A 21,555-nucleotide genomic window follows, 5' to 3' on the forward strand; every position below is an offset into this window, starting at 1 on the left:
CCGATGTGATGGGGGTAGAGGGGTTAGTACCCATTGTGTGTGGGCAACTCTGCTAATACCACAAGGTGCCAGCAAACTACAGTTCAAGAGTTAAAGAAATAGTATGGTGATGGATCGTGGAGCATTTTAAACTAGAGTCCAGTTACAGCAAGAAGCATCAGGCACCAAAGCTTTATATATGTATTAAACAAAAAATTCTACAAATTAGAAAAAGCTGAGTATACCACAGATTTTTTCTTGTCGTTAATCCTCACCCGAGGATACTTTTTCCGTTGATTTTTTAGATAGAGTGGGAGGGAGAGAGAGAGAAACATCAATGTGAGAGAGACATATTGATTGATTACCTCCTGCATGACCCCGACTGGGGCCAGGGATCAAACCTGCAACCCAGATATATGCCCTTTACCAGGAATCAAACCCACAACCCTTCAATCCAAGGGCCAACACTCTAACCACTGAGCCAAACCGGCCAGGGCCATATCACAGATTTTAGGAGCAGAATGCACTCACCTGGTTCATGGCCAACTAAGGTTCTTTCCCCACTAAGGTGCATCCCCAACTGGCCTGACAACCCAGCCCTTCTGTCAGTACCCCAGAGCCATAGCCAGTGGCCCAGCACTTGGCTTCAGGGGGCACAAATGCCCAGCAGCCAAGGCAGAGCCATATTTTGGCCCATACAAATGCAGGTGATTCTGGGGCTCCCTGGGCCTGCTAGGGCCAGAGGGAGCAGGGGGGCTGCTGCTGAGGTTTCTGTTGAAGTTCATTAAGCAGACTTGGTCGTCTCTTCACACCATGGTTGTCAGCCTGCCTGGAGAGAGGGATTCTAACGTGCCCATCCTTTCTTTACAGTCTCCTCTCCATCCTATCCCAGCCTCCCCCACCAGCCCCCAGTCGGGCCTGGACGGCAGCAACTCTACACTGTCCGGCAGTGCCAGCAGTGGTGTGTCCTCCTTGAGTGAGAGTAACTTTGGGCACTCCTCAGAGGCTCCGCCTCGAACCGACACCATGGACTCCATGCCCAGCCAGGCCTGGCATGCTGATGAAGACCTTGAGCCGCCCTACCTCCCTGTTCACTACAGCCTCTCTGAGTCTGCCGTCCTGGACTCCATCAAGGCCCAGCCATGCCGAAGCCACTCAGCCCCGGGATGTGTCATCCCTCAGGATCCCATGGACCCGCCTGCGCTGCCACCCAAACCCTACCACCCCCGCCTGCCAGCCCTGGAGCATGATGAGGTTGTGCTGCTGCGTGAAGAGGCTGATAGGCCTCGGGGCCTACACCGCAAGGCCTCGCTGCCTCCTGGGAACACCAAGGAAGAGCAGGTCCGCATGGCCTGGGAGCATGGCCGAGGGGAACAGTGAGGGGCAGGGAGGCAGCTGGGAAGCCACCCTCAGAGCAGCTGGCCCAACCATTCCAGGTCTGAAAAGCAAGCCCCCTAAACCCCCACCCAGGGAGCCAGAGAGGCCTGGCACTCAGGAGAGAACCACCCGAGTCTACGTTCTACTGCCGTGAACTTGTGTGTTGCCATGTACAGAGGCCGCAGCAGCATGAAGGTTGTGGCTTCTCTTTTTATTTCATTTCTATGCTTCCATTTCCATGGGTTTTCCTTTCAGGTTTGTGTGTGTGTGTGTGTGTGTGTGTGTTGTGTGTGTGTGCAGTAGATGCTTTCTTCCTCCTGCAGTTCCAGACCACGTGGAGCTCTATGGAGATATTGCACAGACAGAATCGCTTTGAAGGGTCTGGGCTCCTGTCCCAGGCCCCCCCTCCAGGGTAGAGATGCACAGAAGAATGGAAATTGCACTAGGGACCTCTTCTTTTGCTGTGTGGACAGAAGAGCTCATGGTTGTATTCAGGGATTGCATGGACCATGTGGACTACATGTCACAGGTGGTGGACAAGGGGGCTACAAGCTGTTTTGCACAAATGCCTGCCCACCTGCCCACTCTTTCGTCCAGGAATATGCAACCGGGGCTGGCTGGGCCAACCTGCCAGCTCATGCATGTGACCTGGCCTGACCGCATGCCCGGGGTACACTGCCAGGCTTCTACTGGCCAGTCCTGTCTCCAGCTGTCTTGGATTTTTCCTTCCATCACTTTTATTTCTGACCATTTGCTCCCTTCCACTCTCAATACAGCTCATGCCCTGCAGGAGCCCCCTTTCCAAATGGATCTGAAATGGTTACCTCCCACCCTCTGGGACTTGAGTAGGGGTGTGGAACCAAAGGGATTAGCTGCCTTCGTCCCCAAGGCCCAGGAGGCCATGTGTTGAGAGATGAGCTGGTATAGGAGTGAGGCTGAGGTGTGGCAGGGGCCAGATATCCTGAGCTTTCAAAAGTGGCCAGAATGCCTGTCATCCAGCTCCTGAATCAGGGATTTTCAGCACTACCTCTGAGCAGAGGGGTTGGCTGCCCAGCCAGGCTTCCAAGCCCTGAGAACTCATGGTCAGGTTTAGCAAGCTCCTGGGTAAGCAGGGTGGGAAGGAGCTTCTCCTTTTGGAATCAGGGAGCCATGCATGTTGAATTATCCTCATCCAAGTGGCCAAGTGCAGGGGCGCCCTGCTCCGGGCGGTGGGGACCACCACTCAGGGTTCAGGGCAGGCAGGAGTGCAGTTTCTCCAGCCTCCCCAGTCTGTTGGACAGAGTACAGTGGAAACTTTATGGGAAACTTTCAGGTCAGAGCACTGATTTTCCTTGGTTTATTATTTGGGGGGACAGGGTGGGGAAGTAATAGTATTCTACCAGGGTGCTTCTAAGTTACTTTAAAAAGTCTACATACAGACTTGATCTTTCTATTGCTTGAGTTCACAACTCTGATGCTCACAAGGCTGCCTTCTTGTTGAGCAGGTATGTTCTCTCCTAGTTACTCTTCTGCTGGCCTGTCTGACCTCAATGGCTGGGCCCTGGGCCCAAGACCCCTTTCATCATTGCTCCTCTTTCCAAACAGACAAGGCCATGGTCAGGGTGTTTTTCTCTTGTAAACACCAGCTGTTTAATAGGAATGCCAGCAAGAAACCTACTAGGGAAGATGGAGGGCCACGCTACCTTCAGGGCATCTGGGGGTGTTAATCACCAGTGTGTATCCTCTCTCGTACTGTAAGTATGACTCCTGGCACAGTGGGTCAGTCACAGCAGCCCCAACATCAGAGGGCAGGCCTGGACCACGGGCATTCACAAGTGTTGGGGCCTAGCTTTGTACTTGATTAAGTAGGAGGGTATCTTTAGACTTTAGGGCACTCCTGAACCTTAGTCCCTGGATAAAGCAGTCATCACATAAGAACATCTGCCTTCACCAGGTGGTGCAGGAGGGTGAAGAGGGCAAGTATGGGTTCATTTAGCCTTCCTTTATGCAAGGTGAGCCAGGTTTGTTTTTGCTCTCCATTTTCCCAAACTGGATGAAAACAGATTCCAAATTCCTTTTGTTGGAGAATCAGCCAGTCTGAAGGGAAGTGGGAAGCCAGAGGTGAGAATCCTCTGAAAAGATTGTGAAATAACTGATTTTCATTCTTTCAAGCTTATTTTGTAAATACCTATTTGAATGCTGTGTATTTGTACAGGAATTTGAGCAAAAAATGTATAGAGTGTGATGTCCAATTGGTGTTCAGCCCTATAAATGTGTTTTTAACCTCTGGCATTCTGTGCTTATTTAAAATAAGAACACTTCTAACCATTTCTTTTGTGTATTTATGTTTTAAAAAAAAAGTGATTTTAAAATTATCTTACCTGTACCAGAAAGCAAAGTTAAAAGGACAAAATTTGTACTAGTGTCCCAAGAGGTATTTTACTGTATATATTGTGGTAGCATGTTATAAATCTAACAAGTAATGTGAATTTTAGATGTAAATATCCCGCCACTTGATTTTTCCCCCTTTCCCCACGCCCTTGATTGCTGTGATGTGAATTAAAGATGAATACCTGATACCGACCCACTGAATTCACTGACCGGGAGCAGCGCAAGTGCCCCTCTCCGACCCTTGCCGCTGGGCTCCAAGCCCTTTTAGGCCCTTGGAAATCTTTCTCCGACGAGCACAGAGCCATTCTTTTCCCACGTTCTGCCTTCAAGGACAGATAGCCAAGCCTTACACCTGAAAGGAGGGCAGCCAAAGAGGAAACCTCCAATGCTTCTCAGTAGACCCCGGGGACCCTACTCAGGAGGTGCTGGGCAGCCAGGGGCCTGAGCGCTCAGCTGGGAAACAACGGCGGCGGGCCAGCCACCTCGGCCAGGCTTCCGGAGCCTCCGAGGACTCAGCGGCTACTCCTGGAGCGGGATCGCGCCTCCCGAGCCTCCTTCCCTCCCGCGCGAGGCGGCGTGCTTCTGATCCCTGAGTCCCGGCACCTGGCCCTTCCTGGAGCGGTCCTCTGGCCCAGTCAGCCAGCCGCCAGCGCTCGGGGGACTCGCAGGCGCCGAGTCCTCCACAGACGTTCCGCAAAGGCTGTTCCCCCGGCCCACGTGATCGTTTAGGAAAAAAAGAAACCACTTTGCAGCCTCGCCGCCGGCGGCCGTCCTCCCTGCCTGCCTCATTGGGTCGCGGCTGACCCCGGAGCCCCTGACCTGCGCCACTTAGTCGGGGTCCTGGGCGGGGAGATCCGCAGGGTTTCCTGGGCAGGCGCGGGGCCCAGAGCAGGGGTTAGCGGGGCAGTTCAGCAGACGCCGACGGCGCCGATCCCCACTTGACACTGCGAAATCGGGTCCCTGTCAGAGCCGCGGCCCCTGCCCAAGATGGCGACCGTGCCACTTCCGCCGCCGCCAGCACCGCCCCGCTTCCTGCGGCCGACCCTGCTTCAATCAGCAGCCGACAACTGTCTAGGGCCGGGGGCGGTGCCGCCACTAGCCAATGAGGAAAGGCAGCGTGGAGCCGCCCGTCTGGGCTCCGGCAGGCGTGGACCAATGGAAGTACGGCGTGTGGGAGGGCGCAGGGACCGCCCGCCAATGGGGAGCTACGGCGCGCGGCCGGGACCTGGAGGCTACGCCGCGCGACGGGCGCGGTTCAGTCGGGAGGCAGCGGCGGCAGTGGAGGAGGAGGTGGAGGATGTGGGCCACGCACGGACTGGCGGTGGCGCTGGCTCTGAGCGTGCTGCCTGAAAGCCGGGCGCTGCGGCCGGGCGACTGCGAAGGTACGGCGGGGCCGGGGTCCGCGCGCCGGGCTGTCCTGGCGCGACGCTGAACGTAACCAAAGCAACGAGCGGCCGAGGGGCCGGGGCTGGAACGGGCCGAGGCGGCGGCGGCCGGCCCCTGAGGGGCTGCCCGAAGAGGGGTCGACGCCGGACCTAGAAAACATTTCGTGGGACTAGAAAACATGGGTCCGACGAGAAAAAGTTGGCACTAGACCGTACTGAAAACTTGGCCTGAAATTGAGATAACGCTAGAGTTTTCGTCCTTTTACCATCACTGGGCAGAGGCTCTCGGGAGCGGCCCTGATGGGGAGTCTTGAACGCGGCCGTGGGCACCACGCCAGTTCCTGTGGGGTTGCGAAGCAGCACCTTGGGGTCCAGTGTGGTATTGGAAAATAAGCTGCATTTGAATTCTTTCCTTCGGTCTCCAGTTTGCCCATTTATGTGGTCATAGTGAGTTCAACTCAAGGCCACGTTCAGTCTGGGCTTAAACTTCGTGGAAGAAGCAGGGAGAAGCCATTTGTGGTGAATTGGGTGGTGCTTGTTCCCCGCATGCCCTGGGTGTACCAGGGGACCCCAGCAACCAGGAGCTGCCTTCTGTCCAACTGTGAGCACCAGAGAAAAACCGGTGATGGAAAAATTCACCTCTCTCCATACCTCCTGGTGGATTAGGGTGCAACTGGGTGATTGCTCAGTGTCTCCCTTCCCTCTTTTTTCCAGTTTGTGTTTCTTACCTGGGAAGATTTTACCAGGACCTCAAGGACAGAGATGTCACATTCTCACCAGCCTCTATTGAAAAAGAACTTATAAAGTTCTGCCGCGAAGCAAGGGGCAAAGAGAATCGGTTGGTAAGTAGCTGGTGACCCTCCCCGGCTGACACTGGCTGTGTTTAACCCTCTGCTTCACAGGCCTGGATAAAAGGCCCTGTCCACTTGTCTGTTCAGGAGGCTTCCATTAGTTCTGTTGGTGAACTAATGCTGGACTGAAATGCTTTCTCTGCAGTTGTCATATTTTTATCCCGTTAGTATTTACTAAGCACCTACTCTGTGCTGGGCACTGGGAATATCAGGGGAGAAAAGTGACAGTCGGGCAAAGAAATGATGCCATGGGGTGGGTGTCATGAAGAAAATAGATAGTATGGTAGAGAGGACAGTACATGGTAGTCAAGAATCACTCTGAGGAAGGTCATCGTATGGTGGGCAGAAGCATCTCAGGTAGAGGGAACAGCCAGTGGGAGCACCCAGAGGCCAGAACGAGCTTGGCATGTGTGAGAACAAGATAAAGTGTGCACAGGGTGGGCCAGAGACAGATGGAGGACAGGAGATCCCATGAAACAATGGCTTTTGTAGTTTTAATTTCCTTGGCAGTCTGGTTTGTCTGTCTCTCTGTTTAAAGGTTTGAACCCTGGTGACTCTTAAATTCGTCTGGTGGCTGCCAGCTATGGGATTGAGCATGCATTAAGAACTTGGGGCTTACACTGACTGCTAGGACAGGCGAGGCCTGAGAAAATGAGGCCCTGGGAGAGAAAGAAGATGCTTTGAGGTGTCAGTATGTTTTGGAGACAGCTCTTGAGTGGCACCTTCTGAAGGCCATTGTCCTTTCTTGCTGTAGTGCTATTATATTGGGGCCACAGATGATGCAGCCACCAAGATCATCAATGAGGTGTCAAAGCCGCTGGCCCACCACATCCCTGTGGAGAAGATCTGTGAGAAGCTCAAGAAGAAAGACAGCCAGATCTGTGAGCTGAAGTATGGTGAGTGTGGCTAGGCCCTACTTCACGGGCCTGTTTGCCCTCTGTGCTCAGGCATTGTGGGGCTTGCCTTCCAGCCGGGTGATGGATTAGAGCCATCGTGAGTATATAGCTGAATATGGCAGGTGGTCTAAATGGTGTGGGAGGGGTCAGAGTAGGTCTCAATGAGGTGACATTTCAGCAAACTTTGAAGGAGGTGGGACATTAGCCAAGGGAATGGAAGAACATTCCAGAGAGAGGAAGTAGGCAGTGCAAACGCAGCCAGTAGCATGACAAGTGGGTGAACTGGTCACAGAGAGCCTTGCAAGTTGGTGAAGGAAGATCTGGCTATTAGTCTGGGTGAAGTTGGGGACGTTGTGAGGGCAGAGGGGAGGTTGTGGTCTGACCTCCCTTGGGTTTAATAGGCTTTCCTGGCTGCAAACTCTGAGGGCCCAGTGACCATTGTAATTTTGAAAAGAAATGCTGGTCCAAACAGGCAAGCCAGGAGTTGTACCTCAGCATCTCCTGCTGAGTAGGTCTCTGGTGGAGAAAAAGTCAGGGCCAGGAACAGTTGTCCTCTTCTGTAAAATTTTAACATCGTATTTTATTGTGAGTTGAGTGTCCAAAGGTCTGTGTCACCCACTTGTGTCAAGGATGTCTGGACTTCTGAGAGTGATCCAGGGAGAGGTGCAGTTGGCTCAAGTTCTCTCTGTGGTCACAAGTAGTTATGGAGAGTAAGCTCCTGACTCAGGTGCCTGACCAGGGCCTGCGTTGGTAAACTGGGGCTGGGGGATCTATCTGCTCTGTCATCCTGGAAGTGTCATTCTACAGTAACTTGACCTCTACCATGACTATTTAAGAGTAGTACTTGGGGGAGTGGGAGCCACACCCCTCTTATAAGGACCATGTGACTTCCTTCTCTGTCCCTGGTGACACTACATGTCTAGTTGACACTGCCAGCATGAGTGGAGACCAGCCTTCCTGGTGAAGGGGCCAACGTCCCCCTCTTGGGAGCAGGGCACTGACACACCTGTGTATGTCTGGAGCTGTCTTCCCACCACCAGTAGGGCTGCTTGTTTAAGGGGTGGTGGGGGTCTAGCCTGGGACTGCTGGGGTTCCGTGGACACCCTTGCCCAGCTGGTAATTATCCTGCTCTTTCCTCCAGACAAGCAGATCGACCTGAGCACAGTGGACCTGAAGAAGCTCCGAGTTAAAGAGCTAAAGAAGATCTTGGACGACTGGGGAGAGACGTGCAAAGGTTGTGCAGAGAAGTCTGACTACATCCGGAAGATCAACGAACTGATGCCTAAATACGCCCCCAAGGCAGCCAGTTCACGGACTGATTTGTAGTCGCCCTATCCCTGCTGCACCTGAGGGAAAGAAATAGTTCAGCTGTGTCTTCCCCAAACTGCAGTTTTGTAATTTATTTTTTGGGCCGGCTCCTGACAATGTCAGGTGTGAAGCCTGGAGCTTTCCTGATGATGCTGGCTCTCCAGCGCCCTGTGGGAAGGGTTTCACTACCTTCTGTTGCTGGTTTCCTCTGGGACTTCAAAGTGTGTCTGGGATTTTTTTATTAAAGGAAGAAAATTTCTAGCTGTCCTTGGAGAATTAAAGTGAATACCGAAATAGAGTCTTACCCCCAATGAAGATCCTACCGATTTATGCTTTCCGGTTTACAAAGAATTTTCAGGTACATTCACATTTGTGCCTCAACCATCAGTGCTGGAGATACCAGGGTGGGACACAGGCTGAGGCTATGGGAGTGGGGGCGGGGCAGGAGGAAGCTGGGCTTGATTCCCCAGCCCACAGTGTCTGTCTTACCCTCATAAGGGGCTGGAGGCTGCACAGCTTCTTTGGAGGCTGAGTCTGATGGACAAGGGGAGGGGCAGTGGTTTTCTGTGATGACTTTAGTAGCTGTGTTCATTACCGTCACATTTTTAAAGATGTTCTTGGCCTGCCTGCAACTCCACTGTCCAGGTCTGGCTATCTACTTGCTCATCAGAGTTTGTGGTCTAGTGTTAGTCCCAAGCCTCTGAGGCCTCATTGGGGTTTTGCAAGACCAGCAGGGGTCGGTTTGTACAAAAGAGCCAGTGAGAAGCTGCTCTTTGCCTTTACAGTTGAGGTCCTCAGGGCTTGTCTTCAGAGTGTCCCCAGATCTGTTTTTTAGTTGCTTTCTGTGGAGTTGGTTCTTGGGAAACCCAGTTGTCCACAGGGGCTGTGGCTTGATGGAAACATCTCTGCTTCTTGGGCCTGCAGAGACCTCCTGAAGGGAAGGACTAAGAAACAGCTCTTTCCAAGGACTTGCTCAGCCCTCAGATCTCTTCATTTGTGCTATTCCTAAATTCAGTTTGCCTACATAAGGGGCCTATTGCAACCTGCCCTCGAATCCACCAGTGCTTGGCAGCACCATGTCTGAGAGGAAAGCCGGATGCAGAGCACTCCGCAGGCCAAGACTTCCCTGACTGCGGGAATTAGGTGGGCTAAGATCTGACGAGCAGTGTCCTGAGACCATGAAAGTTATTTGGGAAAATCCACAGTTGGAGCCAGAAGTCCTGGAAGATGGAGATGTCTCAGCTGACCACACCGAACAGGGAAACAGCCCAACTACCCTAGGACTGACCTCCATGGTTATCTATGAAAGGGTTAACTCCTGTCTGGAAGCAGATTTCAGCCGGTCATGCTGTGTTACAGGTGTTTACTCTAAGGCCTTTCCCTTTGCACCTGTTTTAGCTGCTCCAGGAGCTGCTTTGCAATGTGGGAGGAGGGAAGAACTGGTGCGCACCTCCCACCCCACAGTTTCTGTGGCTGAAGTTGGGGCAGGTTCTGCCATGCCTCCAGCACCTCTCCCTGGCTCACCTCACTTCACCTCGGAGAGGAGGTCCTGCCCCGGAGGTGGATAGGAGGGTCCTGGCCAGTGAGAGGTAAGCGTGGCAATTTGTGGTTAACCCGTGAATTTGGCCTCTGTGCCCTTGCGGCCTGCCGTCTGGTGCCAAGGAGCCTATTCCCACCCCATAAACTGTAGGTTTGTTGTATCAGGTTTCTGTGCCAGGGCCTGGACAAGTCTCGCCCTCCACATGACCAGCCAATTGGGGTGGGTGGGAGGAGATGCGGGGCAGGAGGCGCTGCAGGTGAACCTGAACGTGTGCCCAAGTTGTGCGCCGTGCGTGCTCCAACCCTCGGGGCTGTCAGTCCTGAACCCCCGTCAGGAGAGGCCGTGGTGAGGATTGAGGGGATACCACGTAAAGGGGACGCTGCTTCAAGGTCCGGGGGTCACGGCGCGCAGAGTTGTAGGATCGGGATGCGCCAGTTAGCCCGGTTCTCGCGAGGACTGATTTCAGCGTCGCCCCAGCCGCAGGTACGGGGGCCACACGATGGCGCCAAAGCTCAGCGCCCTGCCGGACTCGCCCGCCTGCCGCCGGGTCATGTGGCACGGGTTGGCGCAGTCCGATTACGCAAGCCCGGCGCAGCTCTCGCCCCGCCCACCCGGAGGTCACATGGCCCGGCTGGCGCAGCCTGATAACGCAACGCCCAGCCCCTGGGCGCCGTTCCCGCCCCGCCCCGCCGCCGCACCGAGTCCTTTTGTCCAAGATGGCGGCGCCGGGGGCGCTGCCTCCTCGGCCTCCGCCTCCGCTGCTGCTGTGAGGGGCCTGCGGGCCGCCCGCCCGCCCGCCGCGCCGGCGCCATGAAGAGGCAGAGCGAGCGAGACACGAGCCCGAGCGGGCGCGGCTCGTCATCGTCAGCCAAGCGGCCGCGGGAGCGCGAACGGGAGGCGGAGGCGGGCGGGCGGCGGGCGGCGCACAAGGCCTCAGGCGGCGCCAAGCATCCCGTTCCAACACGGACCCGCGACAAACCCCGCGGGAGCGGCGGCGGTGGGGGCGGTCATCGCGAAGGCCGCGGCGCCGGGGACGCCAATCACCGTGTGAGCAGCGGCCGCTCCTCGGGCTCGGGCGCCGGGGGCGGGGGACGCGGCGGCAAGGCCCCCGGGGACCCGGGAGCTTCAGCTTCGCCTCGCTCGTCTCCACTGCCGCCACCTCCGCCGCCACCCGGAGCTGAGCCCGCGGGTCCCGGCTCGTCAGCGGCCGCGCCCGAGTACAAGACGCTGCTCATCAGCAGCCTGAGCCCTGCGCTGCCCGCCGAGCACCTCGAGGACCGGCTCTTCCACCAGTTCAAGCGCTTCGGCGAGATCAGCCTGCGCCTGTCTCACACGCCCGAGTTGGGCCGCGTCGCCTACGTGAACTTCCGACACCCGCAGGACGCGCGCGAGGCCCGCCAGCACGCCCTGGCCCGCCAGCTGCTGCTCTACGACCGCCCGCTCAAGGTGGAGCCCGTGTACCTGCGCGGCGGCGGCGGCGGCGGCGGCGGGGGGAGCAGCCGGAGGAGCAGCAGCAGCAGTGCCGCCGCCTCCACGCCGCCCCCAGGGCCGCCCACGCCCACCGACCCGCTCAGCTACCTGCCGCTGCACGGTGGCTACCAGTACAAGCAGCGCTCGCTGTCCCCCGTGGCCGCCCCGCCCCTGCGGGAGCCCCGCGCCCGCCACGCCGCTGCAGCCTTTGCCCTGGATGCTGCCGCCGCCGCCGCGGTGGGACTATCCCGGGAGCGGGCCCTGGACTACTACGGGCTGTACGATGACCGGGGGCGCCCCTACGGTTACCCAGCTGTGTGCGAGGAGGACCTGATGCCTGAGGACGATCAGCGGGCCACGCGCAACCTCTTCATTGGGAACCTGGACCATAGTGTGTCGGAGGTGGAGTTGCGACGGGCCTTCGAAAAGTATGGCATCATTGAGGAAGTGGTTATCAAGAGACCGGCCCGCGGCCAGGGCGGTGCGTATGCCTTCCTCAAGTTCCAGAACCTAGACATGGCCCACAGGGCCAAGGTGGCCATGTCAGGCCGGGTGATTGGCCGCAACCCTATTAAGATTGGCTATGGCAAGGCCAATCCCACCACCCGCCTCTGGGTGGGTGGTCTGGGACCTAACACCTCACTGGCGGCTCTGGCCCGGGAGTTTGACCGCTTTGGGAGCATTCGGACCATTGATCATGTCAAAGGAGACAGTTTTGCCTACATCCAGTATGAGAGCCTGGATGCAGCCCAGGCCGCCTGTGCTAAAATGAGGGGCTTTCCCTTGGGTGGTCCAGACCGCAGGCTGCGTGTGGATTTTGCCAAAGCAGAGGAGACTCGGTATCCCCAGCAGTACCAGCCCTCCCCTCTCCCTGTGCATTACGAGCTTCTCCCAGATGGGTATACCAGGCACCGAAACCTGGATGCCGACCTGCGGGTTCGTGATAGGACCCCTCCACACCTCCTGTATTCAGACCGAGACCGGACCTTCTTAGAAGGGGACTGGACCAGCCCCGGTAAAAGCTCTGACCGCCGAAACAGCCTGGAGGGCTACAGCCGCTCAGTGCGCAGCCGGAGTGGGGAGCGCTGGGGAGGAGATGGGGACCGGGGCCTGCCCAAGCCCTGGGAGGAGAGGCGGAAGCGGAGGAGTCTTTCCAGTGATCGTGGGAGGACAACCCACTCCCCTTACGAGGAACGAAGCAGGACCAAGGGTGGTGGGCAGCAGGCTGACCGAGGCTCTGACCGCACACCTGAGCGCAGCCGTAAGGAAAATCACTCCAGCGAAGGGACCAAGGAATCCAGCAGTAACTCTCTCAGCAACAGCAGACACGGGGCTGAGGAGCGTGGCCACCACCACCACCATGAGGCTCCAGACTCTTCCCACGGGAAGAAGACACGCGAGAGCGAGCGCAATCATCGGACTGCGGAGGCTGAGCCAAAGTCTCTTGAAGAGCCAAAACACGAGACCAAAAAGCTCAAGAATCTTTCAGAGTATGCCCAGACACTGCAGCTGGGTTGGAATGGGCTTCTAGTGTTGAAAAACAGCTGCTTCCCGACGTCTATGCACATCCTGGAGGGGGACCAGGGGGTGATCAGTGGTCTCCTCAAAGACCACACTTCAGGGAGTAAGCTGACTCAGCTGAAGATTGCCCAGCGCCTCAGACTGGACCAACCCAAGCTTGACGAGGTCACTCGGCGCATCAAGCAGGGGAGCCCCAATGGCTATGCAGTGCTGCTAGCCACCCAGGCCACCCCCAGTGGGCCTGGCACTGAGGGGATGTCCATGGTGGAGCCAGGCCTACAGAGGCGGCTTCTCAGGAACCTGGTCTCCTACTTGAAACAGAAGCAGGCGGCTGGTGTGATCAGCCTGCCGGTGGGTGGGTCCAAGGGCAGAGACAGCACAGGTATGCTCTATGCCTTCCCACCCTGCGACTTTTCACAGCAGTACCTCCAGTCAGCACTGAGGACATTGGGCAAGCTAGAAGAAGAACACATGGTGATAGTTATAGTAAGAGACACTGCCTAGCCCCAACCTGTCTTCTCCAGCTCCACATTTGTGTCACAAAAGCAGTTATTTTAAAATCTGATCCCCTGCCTCTATCCCACCCCCTTGGTTTGAATTTTCTGCTGGGTTGTTTTGGTTCATTAGGTGGGGGACCAAAGTCCTGCCCCACACCAAAACTAAGCTTAGGTTTTTGGGATTTTTTTTACAGTGACGAGAAGGGACTCCTGTCATGCTGATTTCTAGTGTACAAGATACTGTCTGCTGTGTTCTGTATTTTTTTTAATTTTTTGACTGTATGGAAAGTTGTCAGTAAAACCTTTGTCAGAGGATGGATTTTTAATCCTGTTCAGAGTCCTGGTTTAATCATCTTTTTTCTCAAAGATGGAAGACCTTCCCCACAAAATGCCCTACGTCATCTTTCTGGCACTGGTATATTTCAAAGTCCTGCTGCATTGGTGGCTCTCATCTCCGCTCTCTGGGCTGAGTCAGGACTGGATTCACATCAGTTTTTAACCTTGGCTGAGAGCAAGTAGGCCTCAGTTTGTACTCGGGCCCCTGCCATGCCAGCTTGAGCAGAGCTCATGCAAAGGAAGGGCGTGTGCCTAAGGTCTATAGCCAGCAGCTACAGTAGTTTTTGGTTTTGGTTCTGCCCTAAACAACTTGTGTGTCCATCAGTTTGAGCTGTGGCTGTTGGACAAAGCACCCAGTCTTAAGGCCTCTTTGCAAGCAGGTTGTCTTTAGTAGCTGTGTGGTCTTTTAGTCACGGGAGGAGCAGTGCAATATTGATGCTCAGGGGTCTTGGTGCCACAGAGCCACATGGACTCCCTCGTGTTCAACCTCCCTTCTCGCCTTAATGCAGCCACCCAGGGACACCTAGTTGGAGATGGAGCTGCCTCAGACTCCCAGACACTAGAGGCCAAATGCTGGAACGGAGGTTGGGAGGCAGCTTCCCTTGCTTATTCTTGAACTTGTGAATTCCAGCTCTTCCTCTGGTTGTTCAGAACTGATTGTCAATGTGGAGGGCTGTGCCAAGTCCCTAGAGCTTTGTGGGGGACACTGAAGATTTTTGTGATGCTGCAATGAAGTGCAGTGGGTGAGGAAGATGCTGACTTAACTTTCCCAGGTGCAAGGTGAGTGTGCCTAGGCCTCTTGCCTGGATACTGAGGAGGTGGAGACAGACCCGTGGGAGATCAGTGCTCCTGTGGGGAAACGAGGTCAGCCTCAGTGGTGTTGGACGTACGAGAGCTCAGCCATTCCAGCCAGGCTGGAGGGATGTGGAGGCCTCCCTGAGCCGGGAGGGAAAGGCGGCTTGAAGTAGCACTGAATTGTTACCATGTGTCTCTGACAACACGTTATGGCCAGCACTGGCAAACTGTCATACAGCAGCACGGAGCATAGCCCAAATACCATCGAATATTTGTGTGGTAGTTTGGCTGTTCCAAAAGGGTCATTGTCAGGGTGAAAGGAAAACAAAGCTCCAGTGAGAGAAATGAGCCCCCAAATGACCAGGGACTCCTGACCCCATCGGCCATGCCATGCTCCAGGCCTGGTGCACTACCCTAGCTGGCTCACGGCAGTGGCAGTGCAGGTGGTTTTGAGACATTCGTGAGGTGGAGCCTGGGGATGCTTCTCCACAAAGACAGAAGAGGTGTCTTTGAGCCCTTGGAGATTTATGGTAAATAGGGGACGGTGCCTGGGGAAGCACTGCTCCTTGGGCCTCTGCTGGTGTTCACAAGAGAATAAGCAAGTTCGTAACAAAACATCCACACAAGGGAAGAGTGTTCAACGTGTTTATTTGCCTGTTGTACTTGAGCTTGGGGCCACCACTGCCAGGCTTCTGAGCAAGTCGGGCACAGCCAGGCCACAGCCGCTCTCTTCCAGGCAGGGGTGGGCCTTGTCTCGTTTAGAGCGAGGGCGGGAGGGCTGGCTGGCTGGCTCCAAGGCGCACTGCAGGGTCTCCTGCAGCTCTGACAGGTGCTGGGTCACAGGCCAGAGGTGCCTTCGGAGTGGGCACTCAAGACCCCTAGCCTTCCCAGAGAGGAACCTAGGAAATCTGATCGAAGATACTTCAACCCTTTATTGTCCACCCTTCTTCAGGGATAGGTGTTCTCTGGCCCCCAAAAGAACTAGAGTTTTGGTGAAGAACTGCACAGCTTGTTGTGTGACCTTCCTCCTCTTTCTCAGACCCTCTCCTCAACTGCTTCCTTCCTTTGACTCGTAAGACGCAACAGGTTCTGTGCCCTTTCATAAAGGCCTTGGCCCGCACAATCAGGCAGCTCAGGTGGTCAAGGTCTCCGGAAGAAAACGCTTTACCTGCTGGCGCCAGTGCCTCCCCCTGGGGTCCAGGTCTTGTTTAGGGTGTTGTTTAAAGGCAAAATCTGCCTCCTGTGTTTCCTAAGTGACTCAGGCCTTGAGCCCCGGTGGGGATGAGAAAGAGGGCTGCTGTTTCCTTAGTGTCTCAGGGCACTCCCCTAAGGGTGTGTTGTCAAGTCGACCAGAATTCTGCTTTCCTGTTGGAGGTCCCCCTCTACCCAAGAGACCTGTGGGTGCTCCCAAGAGCTCTTGGCAGAGTTCAGGGAGACAGGGGCTTGGTTAATGACTAAAATATAGTGTTTTTGCTATTTCTTTACTTTTTAACCCGTTTTCTTCTAATCCATTCAGCACCAGCAAACTATTCTACTGGTTAGGTGTTAGCAACCTATTTAAGCTGAGGCATGAAGCAACTTAGGAGCTGAGACCTCTGCTCTCTAGAGGACCAAGAGGTACCTGTGCGACACAGGCCCGCTTCGGTGTGTGTGACAGAGTGTATGGTGCTCCGAAGCCCAGCAGGGCTTCACCAGCCCCTGGTGAGTTTTAGCTGTCTTGTCTTGCTTGTTAACTTCACAACCAAATCTGCTCCCTCTTCTCTGAGCTACACACCTACATGATAGAAATCAAGAAGCTGTTACTTGGGCAAACTCGAAGGAAGAAAGGGGACTAGGGTCTCCTGCTTACGGTGGGGAGGGGAGGGCAGGGTGGGTGAGTGCGAAGTGCTTGGGACTGCAGCAGCACAGTTCAACTCGAGGCCAGTTTTAGGGGCCTGTGAAATCTCTGTAAGCCCAGCCTGACCAAGCCCCAACTATCCCTAAGCTGAAGAACTGCTCAAATCCACTAAAACACTGCCTTTTAGGGAGCAGTAGTCACCCAGCTATAGGTATGGCCGAAATGCTTCCACTCCTTACCTTTGCCACCTCCACCGTACCTGTGCTCCGGAGCTGCCTTCTTGATCGAGAGCCCGGGGACAGGGGGGTGCACACAGTGGGCAGTGCCCTCACTCGGCCCGTGAGGTGCTCTTACAAAGACAGTCTCTGGAGGAGAGCTGCAGGCCGGGGGCAGACACTGGGACTAAGCTACTTTTCTCCCCAGACTGCTTTTTTGGGCAGAATGTGTTCTCACCACCATCCTGGACTGCCTCTTGGAAGGCGTCTTCTGCTGCCTGGCTAGAGCTGCCAGGAGAGGGGCAGACCCCCTTTGTAAAAGAGGACAGGGAAAGGCCATAAACAAAGACAGACTTGTAGTTTATTTTGTATTTTTTTAAATAAATACACTTTACATTAAAGAAAAAGGCCTTTGATTTGTAATTTCCACATTGGGGAGGAAGGGGAAAAAAAAAGATTTTTGAAAAACTGAAGGACAAAGAAAAATAGAGGGAGTGAACTCATATCCTAAGTTCCCTCAACTCCACAAACCAATATCCACACGACCTTGCTGCCCCAAACCACAAAGCTGGGTGAATCCAGGTACTGACTCGGCGAACAGCAGCACCTTCCTCCCACCTCTGGTCCAGAGGAAGACAAGTTAACCTGACAGCTTATGAGGCAACAAAACAGGTTAAAAAATCATATATTATATTTATAATAAAATAGTCTTAATCCTTATCAATTTAAGAAACCACGATTTTCCTTTTCATTTAAATACGTATGTAAAAATGCCTCTATATTGTTCTTTAGACGTCATTTTTCTTCCATAGAAAATGAAGTGGGACAAGGACCTGGTCTGGTGGATATAAGTTCATACCCTCAATTATAAATGCCTGGCTTTTTTTTTTTTCTTTTTAAGTTTTATAAAAAACTATTTCTTGTTCTTTTAAGTAAAGAACATTATACAAAGAAAATATATTGTGAAATAACCCCAGAAACATGTTTTTTTTTTTTTCCCCTTGAGGAAAGATATGTCCATGAAGGGGGAGCAAACTAGGGCCTAACCCGTTGTCTTTTGTAGCGGTTAGCTTTGGAAGGGTCCTCAGGGCCCAGTGAGACCCTCTAAACCATAGTCCTCTGAGTGCAGGCCATACAGTTCCTTAAAAGACACGGCCCTGGGAGGAAGGGGAGGGAAGGTATTCTGAATTCATTTGACTCAGTTTCTCGCCTGCCAAGAATCGTCCACGTGGTGATGGCTCCTCACTCATTCAGAGATAAGATGATGTCATCCTCCAGATCAGAGTTGTCAGAACTGTCGGCTGAAAGGTAAGCAAAGGGAGAGGCCAGATTACACACGGGGCTAGACAGCTTTCAGGAAGGAAGCCCCTGCATGTACATATATATTTATGTCTGAGCAACGCTCAGAAGAGGAAAACACATCAACTAACTCCTTGGAGTTGGATCTGGAGAATATACTTCTTGGCAACAGTGGTCACCCCTGGGACCTCTTGCTCTCTTACTTTCAAAGGGCTTGGATGTGGTATCCTCTGATTCTAGAGCTTCATCCTGCCTTGCAGGCCCTTTAGGGACCAGGCAAACCCCTGTCAAGCTTCTACCCATGATGCTTTGAATGGCTGCAAAGGGGCAGGGCTAAAGGGAGCAATGGGTGAGCCCCACAGCCCTTGGGCCTCTGGAGTCCTCCAGGGATGGGCAAGGCCTGCCTGATCCCCAGGACCTGAACCCAAGCAAGAGTGAGATTTCTCTTTAACTCCTTAGTCACTCTTCTCAAAAGAGCCCTTAAAGGTAGAGATTATCAACCAAGGATTCAGTCCTCTGTAGTTTCTGAATATCATCTGCAGGAACAAATTCCTCAAAGGGTGCGGGCCAGCTGCAGCGGCAGCAGAGGGTTGGTGCCTGGCAACTCCATCTGGAGGCCAGCAGGGACAAGCTGTGAGATGCCCTTGGCACTGTCTCTGGCTGACCAAAATCGGAGGGACACCTACTCCCTAGTTCCCAAGGACTCTAGTATTTGCTGAGTGAAGAAGATAAGGGGATAGTCTTAGTGCTCATAGCTCAAGAAGCTGTGAAATGTTTTTTAACAAGGGACCCAGGGAAGTGGGCAGCCTGACCTATAGCCCTGCCAATGCCCATGGGCTCTGGAGTTCCCACGGGAGAGGGGCAGCTACAGGTCCCACACAAGCCCTCATCAGCCTTCCAAGATCCTGAGAGAATCAGCTGAGGAAGAACAAAGCATGTTCCCACACCTTCCTTCCTTCACTATAATCTTTAGGAAGAAAACTGAAGAGGATAAAATGAAGTGAAAAAATGCAAGGCCCTGATTCAAGAAAGTCTTGAAAATAAGCCAGAGAGATGGCTGGATAAACCAGTGTTCCTGGGTCAAAAAGGGCACAACATGGCCTGACTTTATTGGTGAGGAGGGGAAACAGGCTGGAAAGATCACAGCTGGTCAGACAGCCTCATCAGCTTCCTTGCTGCCAGAACTGAGGACGTGCCAGCAGGGAAGGGTGGGGCTTACTCCCCAGGGCCAAGCATGATGCCTGGGACCCACAGCTGACCTCCCGAGTATCCCCGCTATGAGCCACCAATGCCAGACCCACCTACCTGAGACCTGTCTATCAGCTATATAGCTACTAAGAGTCTGAACATTTCTGCCTTGCATCTAGGACTGTCCATGCCACTGGCTGCGGATCACAGCACAGCCCTTTAAACACAGGAATGTTAAACACAGGAATGTCAAGCACAGGATCTGAAAGAACCTTCAGGGCTTGGACACTAACTTCCTGATGTTCAGGTGTCAGGACTCCTTGCTCTACCTTCCTCAGCCTTTCCTCGTCCTCCAAGTGTTCAGCAGACCCTGGCCCTCTGAGGAAAGGCCGTCTAGATGTAAACACAATTGTTTGCAATATTTAACCTGTTGCTCTATAACATTTGGGGGTGGGGGTGGGGGTGGGGGTGGGGGCAAAACCAGCTGGAACAGAGAAACACAAAGAACTCAAGAGTCAAGGAGTTCCTCTTCCTAGGGCTGGGTTCTGCATCAGGAATCAGGCACAGGTTAGGTTAAGTTAGGTGGGCACGTGTGGTTCCCTGCAGTCTTGATCTTTCATCATATCCTAACAGGGCTCCACAAACCCCAGAAGATTAAGCGCTACTGCTCTATAGGCTTAGAGTGAGGCAAAACACCAGCAAACCAAGGGCCCAGGGAATGTGCCCTCCATCTGCGGTTGCAAGCAGCTGAGTCTAAGAGCGATGGAGCACACACTGCAGGCGCTGCTCTCCACCACCTCAGTTCCTGAGCCCACACTAAAATGTCAAGTTGTCATCTATCATGGCATTTCTACATCACAAATCTTCCCACCAAGTTACAGTAACATTCTCATTGCTGACAGAATTAAGGTTTTCCAGATTGTTTTGGGCTAGGAAAGAAAGATTTCCTAAACTAAACAGTAAAGACAAAAGGAGGCAGTAATTGTACAGGTTAAATAAAATTTAGTGGCTTTATATTCCAGTTAATGGTAAAATTGGTGATACTCTCATGTTGGGGGCACACACACCACCAGCTGCTCCTTTAGCCCACCTTACTATTTGTAATCGAAGGGAAATGGAGTTTGTGCCCACGTGTCACTATTCAGATGACAAAAGGTTCAGTAACACTTGCCCTTCTGGCATCAATACTGTCATGTGTCCCTTGCCCCTTAGGCTCTCTGACGATGGCTAGGGATAAGACAAGTCTTCCTCCACTGAATCACCTTAACCTCCCATACTGAAAAAAATGGCAGCTGGTAAACAGCAGGTGGGCAGATAGAAGGCATCCCTCCCAGTCCCACAGAGGACACGTGAGACTTCCCTAAGCCGGCTGCCCTCGATCTTGAGGGCCAGAAGCATTAAGATATTTCCCTCTTTTTCTCCCTCTCCCATTCTACCACCACACACCAATGATTATGTGAAACCAAACATCTACTATAAAGATGCTTGGCATCTGTGGGTCTAGGCCAGCACAATGCAGTTTTCCGAAATGATGTAAATGTTCTGTATTTGTGTTCAATATGGTAGCTACATGAGGCTACTTAGCACTTGAAATGTGGACATGAAAATGAGGAACTGAATTTTTCAGATTGTATGCATTAAAATTTTAATGGCCACATGTGGTTAGGGCTACTAAATTAAGTATAATACTGTGGTCGTGAGAACGCTGACTGGGTTAGCTACACAAACAATGGCTGTCACAGGGATACTCCATCGGGCGGGGCAGCAGTAGGAAGAGCAGGACCACAGAGAGGCTGCCGATGCGTCAGCCCTCAGAACCACTGCTATGCTATTCAGGGTTCCTTAGCGTAGTCGGGACCATCTGACTTCAGCAACCTGTCCTAATGGGGAGTTACTGGAAAAATTGGAGGTTTTTCTAAGTTGGAATAAGGAGGGATGGGGGAGAGGAAAGAAAAAAACAAAAGCCAAAGAAACATTTGCCCTCTGGCCTTTAAGGCAAAAGCAGACTGGAAAGACGCCTCCACGTTAGAACTTCAGAAAAGAGCAGAGACAGCAGACGCCAGCTGTGCCTTGGGGAAGAACTACACCCCGGCCTTCCGTTCCGAGGCTCGCTCTCTAAGCAGCCACGAGCAGAACTCCTGTCTGTCTCTGGCTGCTTCCGAACCACAAGAAAGACTGTGGCCTACAAAGGGTAACACGTTTACCAGCTTCTGTGTTAAAGAGAAGAGACCACAACTGTTTGGTCACATAGTCTGATGGGGAGAGCAGAGGGTCAGAAATGGTAAACTGCTTTTCCTCAAGGGGCCAGAGGATTGAATCGACAGTTAAGGGGCACAGAACTCTGGTGTGGTTTCCACACTGGGCTGGGCTGACACAGAGAAGGCCCCTTTCCCTGAGTGCCAAGGCTCAGCCCCATGGTCAGTCCTGGACTTACTGTCCCCCAGGATCAGTTCCACTTCCTCATCTGCATCAGAGTCTTCATCCTCCCCGTCCTCTCCCTCCTCTAGAAGATTTGCTAGCTCCTCATCAGAGGGAGAAAAGTCATTGTCCCCATCCTCCCCTGCGTTCTCGTTGTTGTCATCCTCCTCCAACTCTGCCTCCAGCAACTGGTCAGTGTCAAGATCATCTAGATCATCGGTGTCGTCGTCATCTTCGTCGTCATCTTCTTCCTCCTGTTCTTCTTCTTCCTGG

General features: G+C 53.6%; 4 protein-coding genes across 6 annotated transcripts in view; 3 read left to right on the top strand and 1 right to left on the bottom strand.

Moving 5' to 3' along the window:
• The window catches only part of DOCK3 (dedicator of cytokinesis 3), a 247,386-nt gene extending 245,990 nt beyond the window's left edge, over positions 1 to 1,396 (top strand). Inside the window, exon 53 of the mRNA XM_036267098.1 lies at positions 850 to 1,396. Coding sequence (XP_036122991.1) covers positions 850 to 1,359 — 510 coding nt within the window. The 3' untranslated portion in view covers positions 1,360 to 1,396. The remainder of the gene's footprint in view (positions 1 to 849) is intronic.
• Positions 1,397 to 4,981: 3,585 nt separating this feature from the next.
• MANF (mesencephalic astrocyte derived neurotrophic factor) lies at positions 4,982 to 8,514 on the top strand. Its single transcript, XM_036266810.1, has 4 exons — positions 4,982 to 5,108; positions 5,826 to 5,953; positions 6,717 to 6,858; positions 8,000 to 8,514. Exons 1-4 carry the CDS (start codon positions 5,024 to 5,026, stop codon positions 8,182 to 8,184), a joined length of 540 nt encoding a protein of 179 aa, XP_036122703.1. The 5' UTR covers positions 4,982 to 5,023; the 3' UTR covers positions 8,185 to 8,514.
• A 2,002-nt stretch (positions 8,515 to 10,516) lies between these two features.
• Positions 10,517 to 13,520, top strand: RBM15B (RNA binding motif protein 15B). Its single transcript, XM_036266354.1, has one exon. The coding sequence runs from the start codon at positions 10,517 to 10,519 to the stop codon at positions 13,199 to 13,201; it is 2,685 nt and encodes an 894-aa protein (XP_036122247.1). The 3' UTR covers positions 13,202 to 13,520.
• Positions 13,521 to 16,724: 3,204 nt separating this feature from the next.
• DCAF1 (DDB1 and CUL4 associated factor 1) overlaps positions 16,725 to 21,555 on the bottom strand; it is a 72,577-nt gene continuing 67,746 nt past the window's right edge. For all 3 annotated transcript variants that reach the window (XM_036266349.1, XM_036266350.1, XM_036266351.1), the window contains 2 exons: positions 21,299 to 21,551; positions 16,725 to 17,678 (listed from right to left, as the gene is read on the bottom strand). In XM_036266349.1, coding sequence (XP_036122242.1) covers positions 17,620 to 17,678; positions 21,299 to 21,551 — 312 coding nt within the window. In that variant the 3' untranslated portion in view covers positions 16,725 to 17,619. The remainder of the gene's footprint in view (positions 17,679 to 21,298; positions 21,552 to 21,555) is intronic.

Source organism: Molossus molossus, unplaced genomic scaffold (genome assembly GCF_014108415.1).
Source record: "Molossus molossus isolate mMolMol1 unplaced genomic scaffold, mMolMol1.p scaffold_m16_p_18, whole genome shotgun sequence".
In the NCBI taxonomy this organism is placed as follows: domain Eukaryota; kingdom Metazoa; phylum Chordata; class Mammalia; order Chiroptera; family Molossidae; genus Molossus; species Molossus molossus.

What these genes read in the sequence shown, in the direction of transcription:
- MANF (XM_036266810.1), top strand. Translation starts at nt 5,024, where the DNA reads ATGTGGGCCACGCACGGACTGGCGGTGGCGCTGGCTCTGAGCGTGCTG. An exon ending in GGGGCAAAGAGAATCGGTTG is followed by an intron (nt 5,954 to 6,716) that starts GTAAGTAGCTGG and finishes TTCTTGCTGTAG; the next exon opens with TGCTATTATATTGGGGCCAC. An exon ending in GATCTGTGAGCTGAAGTATG is followed by an intron (nt 6,859 to 7,999) that starts GTGAGTGTGGCT and finishes TCTTTCCTCCAG; the next exon opens with ACAAGCAGATCGACCTGAGC.
- RBM15B (XM_036266354.1), top strand. Translation starts at nt 10,517, where the DNA reads ATGAAGAGGCAGAGCGAGCGAGACACGAGCCCGAGCGGGCGCGGCTCG.